The sequence below is a fragment of the Prosopis cineraria genome, unplaced genomic scaffold, assembly GCF_029017545.1.
Source record: "Prosopis cineraria cultivar Desert tree isolate PC_DT_omini unplaced genomic scaffold, ASM2901754v1 PC13, whole genome shotgun sequence".
In the NCBI taxonomy this organism is placed as follows: Eukaryota; Viridiplantae; Streptophyta; class Magnoliopsida; order Fabales; family Fabaceae; genus Prosopis; species Prosopis cineraria.
Window position 1 is genome coordinate 1,866,966 of NW_026555344.1, and position 7,275 is coordinate 1,874,240.

Genomic DNA, 7,275 nt, shown 5'->3' on the forward strand with positions numbered 1-7,275 from the left:
AACATATAATTTCTCAAAAAATATCTTACATTTTTAAACGAATGGTGTATTCATTACTTACTTTTTTTTTAGGAAACACATTTAAAGATCATTCAAATAAATTATTTATTGATAAAAAATTAATAATAAATTTCATCAAAAAAATTATTTTTAATTTTAACAACAATATATTTTATAATAATTTTTATCCATAAATAATTTTTTGCAGTAGTACTTGGATATGATTCTCTTTATTTTTTTTTATCTATCATATTAACTGTTTATTTTTCATCATATTTCTATTTATTTATTGAGATATTTTTACATCTCTTCATTAAATTTTAATCACTAAATAATAGTTTTTAAAAAATTTTATCTATTAATTATAAATAACCAATTCACCTAATTTTTTAATTTTACAAATTAATTAATAGCATGTTTAAGTGAACAGAGTAGTATCACGGATAATTGATGCACAATGGAAAAATTAATAGAACCTACTCTGTTTAATGATGTCAGTCTTGACAAAGTTAAGCCACTTGTTTAAGAAGACAAGCGAACAATCGCCTTGGGCGGAGACAAAGGTCGACCATGTTAAGACGCTCGAATAAGGTTTTTGTTTGTGTGGGACCCTAATCCTGAGGTGACCGAAAATTCTCAGACAAGTAGACGACCTGCAGTTCACCCTTTGAGGTAACTTGCTCTTGCCCGCGAGAATGGTGGACACAGGGCATTGTCAAGCATGAAGCAGAAAGAGAGGATGCCAGCATTCAGCTTTTCAATCAATCAATCAATTGCTTTTAAAGGGCAAAAACAATAATCGAGGTTTGCGTTTGAAATTTGAATGTTGGTAGAGAAGGATGGAAGTAACAGAAAAAGAGGTTAAAAGGAGGGAAGAAGAAGGGCTCATGGCGGACAAGTTGAAACGGCGCGTTTTGGTGGGGCTAAGAGGTGGACCTTCTACGCCTCCACCCACATGGAGGCTCGAGCTTTCTTCTTCGTCTCACCTTCAGAGTGGCGGTGAAAACGACGACGTTCGAGAATTCGTCGACTTTACGCCCTCTACCATTTCTGCCAGAAAGCTCTGTGCCAACGTCTGGGAACTTCAACCCCACCATCTACAGGTTCAGACCTCACTTCCTAATATGACCAAACCGGTCACCAGAATCCGCCGCCGCCGCCGCCGCCGCCGCAAGGACGAGCATCCACAGAGGCCCACTGATGAGGTTTCATCTCAGCTTCTGCTCTGCTCTGTGCCTTCTAGTTATTATTAGTTTCTGGGCTGTCATTTCCCTAATATTTGTGCTGCTTCATCAAGCACTAATGGTCTCTGATTTTTGTTTTACTCGAATATGTATGACTCTTCTGCTTGTTTGTGGTTATTTCACATTCATTCGGGCTTTCATTGATGTGCGTGACCAGATCTTGTGCTTCACCGTGTTTTTCGTTTTCTAATCATGTCCTTCAGTTTACAGCTTGTTATGCTGAACTCTTGCAAGTGAATTGGTTCTTACATGTATGAAGCTATGGCAGTTTTTCTATTCTTTTTATTTATGATTGATGGTTGATTCTTTGCAAGACTTGGTAAAGTTGTTGATGTGTTTGCTATGAGGTCCTCCAATAGAAATATAGCATTCGAATATTTTTCTTTTACAATGCTATTATGTTATTGAAGAACATCATTGTAAACACTTTGGAAATTGAAATTAAATTCTTTCCTTATATTCTCCCATGTGCTTTAAATCTTGCTTGTTATGAGGAGCAATGGAGCATCAAAGTGTGATTATTTCTATGAAACCTTATCGTTCTCTAGCCTTTCTCTATGACAGTATCGACTAATATAGTCTGAAATGTCCAACCTCCTAGCAACTAGGTAGGAGCGGTTAATGAAGGGTTGGCTTATTTTTCATGTTGTCACATGCTCTTATGCTTTTAAATCTTGCTGTAGAAATAGCGACCTTTATGGTCTTAACTTTTTTTTTTTTTTTAATTCCGTGTAATGCATGAGTCCATCTATCTAGTTTTGTTAAATTTGCATAATTCAGAACAAAAATTTGTCAAATTCAGTCTATTAACATCCATTCAAATGTAAAATTGAATTCACATTTAGGAAGTTGTTATTGTGGCCTGGAACGTCTAGTACGGTTTTGCTATTCAGCAAACATTTAAACGTGTGGTAGGTGGAGTGGACCTCCTTTATATCATTTTATCCACATTATTTGTTGAGAATGTAGTATAGAAGCTTGCCTCCTTAACCTACTTTACAATTTTCCCTCTATATTGTTTGTTGAAAACGTGTATAGCTTCCTTCCTCCCTCTTATCTTCATAACTCCTCTTCTTCCTCTTACAAGATAGATGCCAATCTGCTTGTTGAATTTTATATTTAAATATTTGGGTTATCGCTTGATTGTACGGTGATGTTTGTAGATTTGAAATGGTGCTTAATATTGCAAGTCCAAATGAACAGGTAAAACCTTGGTTAATTTCTCTTATAACTGATCTTCCTTGCATGCTTCTAAAGTGATGCTGTTAGATAATAAATTTGTGATGGGCTGCTGTAATTATCATGAGTAATGAATGGATATGTGTTTGAGTATTTTTGCTTTTGATCTTAAGATTTTTCTTGAAGAAGAGATCGATCGCCAATTAAATGCCATCTCTTTTGAATAGGTAAGTCATGCATGCTAGATTTTCTTTGCTTGGAATGATTTTTTTTTTTTCCAAAAAGAAAACTTAACTTTGCCTATAAATAAATATCCTTTTTCAGTGCTTTTAGGATTTATAAAAAAAAATTATTGTTCAAGTTGTCAAATCCTTTTCCTTTATATGTAATCAAGTTTTGTAGGTGACAACATATCTAGAGAAGTGGGAGAAAGATGATAAGATAGAGATAATTAGCTATCTCAATCAGGAAAAACCTTAGTGGTAATAAGCTTTGCCTCATCATCTTTCTCTCACTTTTTTAGATATGTTGCGGCTTACAAAATTTGATTACATATAACAGAAAAAGATCTAACAACTTTAGCAATAAAAATTATTATAAACCTAAAAATCACCCTAAAAAGGAAATTTATTTACAAAGCTAATAAAAAAATCTTTTAGGCAAAACCTGAAAAAGGTATTTAGTTCGCTTGACTTATTAGTTCAGGTGTGATGGCATATGATTGGCAAGGTTAGTCCTAAATGTTATTGTGCGCCAATAAGAATTACTTAAGTTGGATATATAACAACAAAGAAAATATTAGATTATAAAATTCAATGAGTAAATTGGCATCGAACTTGTGACAGGAAGGAGAGAAATTACTCTATAAAGTTGAAAAGTGTTTTTCAGGTACGGCCAGGTTCCCCTACATACAACCAGCTCAAATATTTGCAGAATAGCAACACCATAAAAGAGTTTTTTCAGACCACACCAACCACCTCCCAAATGTGAATTTGGTTTTGCCTTTAAATGAGTGAATATTATATCAAACGTAGCTTGACTTAATTTTTGTTTTAGATTATGCAAATTTAACATGACTATATCTCTGGGTTCATGGGTTGTGACGTGTGAATAGAGTGACTTACCATGTGCCTCCTTGCAGCCAGCTTCATCGAATAGCTTGAGTAGACATGTTGTGACTTTGCCTGTTCAGAGCCATAGATCATGTGACAGAGATGGCTGTATTTTGGAGCCTTTATCAAGTGCAAGTTACAGTGGCTCCTTGGAGGTAAGCATTTTTTTTTTTTTTGGGAACTAATTGGTGCATCGATACAATTGAAGGAAACATGATTTCTTATAGTTTTGCCTAAGAATTTAAGCTGTTAATTCCGATAGTATGAATATCACATCAGGAAACGCAAAATTGAAACACCATATATTAGGAAAATACATTCTTGAGTTCAGCAAATTTATTTGAGGGGAATTTTTTTCATTGAAAGGCTTTTCTGATCTGATCATTCTGGGAAAGGGTGAGGAATTAGAGTGACCATTACAAGGACCTTGTGTTTTATTTTACGGTAACACTTTAGATTATCCTGTCACCAAATGACTACTCTTCAATTTCAGACCCATAATCATTGTGATCTCTTTCAGTATTTGCTTACCTTTTACAACTGAAATATTATAGTTTACTTGATTTTTTCCTACCAAATATCACTCCAACAATCTCTCTGGTTCATAAGAACCAAAAAATCACTTGGTCTGTTAGTCTATGATTTAACAATTTGGGTCGAAGCTTTATTAAATGAACTTCATACCCAAATTAAAAGTCATTCATCATTTCTTGCTTATTTAAAGAGATGAAGGTGCTCTTTTGCTTAAAGCAGGTGGCGCCATATAATCAGGCAGTGACTCCTGTGAGTTCCTTCAACTTCAAAGGGAGGAGGATGGGAGAGTCAAGTTGCAACGTTAAAACTTCAAGAGAGCTACTCAAGGTACTCAACCGAATATGTAGTCTTGAAGAACATCATGCTTCAAGTATATCAGTAGTGCAAGCCCTAAAAATGGAACTGGACCTTTCTCGTGCACGGGTTAAGGAGTTGCTACGAGAGAAGCAGATGGATAGGCAAGGAACGGAGGATTTGATGAAGAAGATGACAGAGGACAAGCTTGTCAGGAAGAACCTCGAAGAATTTGACAAAATTAAAGCTGCATTTCAATCAGCCAAGGAAGAGCTTGAAGATGAGAGGAGGTTAAGAAAGCATTCAGAAAGCATGCACAGGAAATTGGCTCGGGAGCTTTCTCAAACGAAGTCTTCTTTATCTGGTTCTTTGAGAGAGCTTGAAAGGGAAAGAAAAGCTCGGATCCTGTTGGAGAATCTGTGTGATGAGTTCGCCAAAGGAATTAGAGCTTACGAACAAGAGGTACGTTCCCTTGGGAGGTTGAAGTCAGAGAAGGGCCATGTAGATAGAGATCATAGCCTTGATAGACTAATACTTCATATTTCAGAAGCTTGGCTCGATGAGCGTGTACAAATGAAGCTGGCCAAAGTTGGGGATGATCTTGAAGAGAGAAGTTCCATTGTTGACAAGCTAGGTTTCGATATCGAGACATTTCTTCATGCAACCCGGTCTATTGATTCCAAAAGATGTGGTCACTCCTCTCCAAAGGAGCTCAAAGAAATTCACCCATGTCGGCATTCTCTGGATTCCTTTCCACTAAAGGAGGCTACAAGTGCACCACAGAATATGGCCGAGGAAGATTCTATTTGCGCCAATTTTTCTGTTCTAAAAAGTGCGGAGGCCCACCTAGAAGAGAGAGGAGTTGGAAATTCAGCAACCAAACCAGTTCAGGCCAGGGAATTCACCGAGTCCAGTCATTTCCAAGAAAACATGGCCCAGAAGAACATGTCACGTGATGAAGGTCATGACAGTGAGAGTTGGCCTGTAGAAAGAAAGCCAAGTGAAATAAGAGGAGACACCAACACTGCCTTGTTAAATGACACTGAAGTATCAACTGTGTGTGAATCAACGCCAGGTCCACAAGAAAGCGTTAGGCCCCGGATGAGGAGCATGAACTCGATTCACCGGCTCGATAATGTAGTTGGGAACAGCTCAATGTCATCAGAAGGTGATAAAATACATCCTGAGAGTATTTGCAGGGAAGATTCTTTTGTGCAATCTGTGGTAACAGGCAATGGAAGCCCTGTAGAACAGAGGAAATTAAAATTGAGTCTCTCAAATTTGAACAAGTGTGAATCTCTTTTGAAGTTGCCCTGGGGTGTGAAGGAAAATACATTGATGGCAAAACTTCTTGAAGCAAGGTTAGAGGGACAGAAATCTCGCTCCAGAACTAGCAAAAGCTCTTTTAGATCAACCAGAGAAATATCTGACGACAAGATTGGAGTGTGAATAGGTGCAGCCTAAGAAGCTCATATCCTTGAAAATGGAGTTGTATCATTTTGTCATATACATGTCTATATCATGTTAAGTCTCGGATCTATGTTCTTTAAGTGGCTGCTATCCCATTGCAAACATTGATCACTCATTAAGCAGTTATTGTAAGTTTCTCTCTTTTTGTTATATCTATAAGATCTTCTATGGTAACTTTTAATAGTATAAGACCTTTCTACTTTTAATAACTCGTTAAGCAGTTGTTATAACTTCTATTATTAAAAATACTCTTCCCGAATGCAAAACAAAATTGACCCAGTTCGCCCTTCACTTTTTCATTTTTTTTTTTTGAATTTAATTAAGGGTAGGTCTGATAAATTTTAAAGTTTTATACACTTTCTTTCTTTCTTTTTATAAACCAACAAAGTTTTATACACTTAACTAGTTTTTTCTTAATCCAAGAAAAATAGTTATTAGGTTCTTATAATATAAATCAGAAGGAATAGTTCATATAACTTCACTAGCTAGGTTAGTCTTCGATACGTACTAGTGGGGTTGAAAAATAAATATAAATATTGGTAACCTTGTGCACAATCGGACAGGTTGGGAGGCTATAGTCGTCTTTAAAACTCAGACGCGAGTTCAAATTTTATTTGAAACCAAATTATCTGTGGAATAGGCGAACCAATTAGCAGGATCGGGATGCAATGAAGTTAAATCGTATGGTGTAAGATCTCACAAGGATATGCCACCTGGGAAAAAGAAGTGATTGAAGAAAATAAATAAAATATGTTTTGTAAAGCAAGCAAGAACCATGTAGATAATTACTCTCTCCGTTAAAAAATATAAAATATTTTTTTAAGAATTAGATATTAAAAAATATAAAGTATTTTTAGCCTTTTGAGGTATAATTATTGTTTTCTTTTCAAAAATATTTTTATTAATAGTGATTTTATATTTATTATAAGGTATTTAATGGGGATAAATATTAAAAAATAAAGTTAATTTAAAAAAATAAATAATTATTTTATTAAAGAGTGAGATTTAATTAAACGAAGAGTGTAATCTCAATGCGATAAAGAGAAAGACAAGGAAACTAAAAGACCAGGCTATGGTCAAACGCAAAATCAACGTGTTCTTGTATGATTTGATGAAGAATATTTTATATGAACAAACTGATGGTATTTAACACGTCAACATGTTCTGATACTACATGATGATCTCATGTGGGCTTAATCTCAAGAACAATTAATTATTTCGTTCCGCACAACGAAGAATAGAATAATGCTTTAAATGATGTTTTTTATTGAATGGTTGATAGATTAGGTTGCGTTGGTTATAATGTAAGGAGGTGATGCTCGGATTGAAGCACACTAATTAATGAAATAAAATATTTTAAAATAATAATAAATAGTATTAATCAATTCATAATTCGTTTTGAAATATCATAAGGTATTATAAAATATCCAATAATTAGTTAA

At 35.0% G+C, this 7,275-nt stretch overlaps 1 protein-coding gene across 2 annotated transcripts; it reads left to right on the forward strand.

Annotated features, from left to right (window-relative positions):
- Positions 1–595: 595 nt before the first annotated feature.
- LOC129291469 (uncharacterized protein At5g41620-like) lies at positions 596–6,022 on the forward strand. Of its 2 annotated transcripts, XM_054928835.1 has the most exons (4): positions 1,102–1,205; positions 2,408–2,447; positions 3,565–3,690; positions 4,289–6,022. In XM_054928835.1, exons 1-4 carry the CDS (start codon positions 1,201–1,203, stop codon positions 5,810–5,812), a joined length of 1,695 nt encoding a protein of 564 aa, XP_054784810.1. In that variant the 5' UTR covers positions 1,102–1,200; the 3' UTR covers positions 5,813–6,022. The 2 variants fall into 2 exon arrangements, with proteins under 2 accessions (XP_054784809.1, XP_054784810.1); XM_054928834.1 differs by lacking the exon at positions 2,408–2,447 and having other exon boundaries at positions 596–1,205.
- The last annotated feature ends 1,253 nt before the right edge of the window (positions 6,023–7,275 follow it).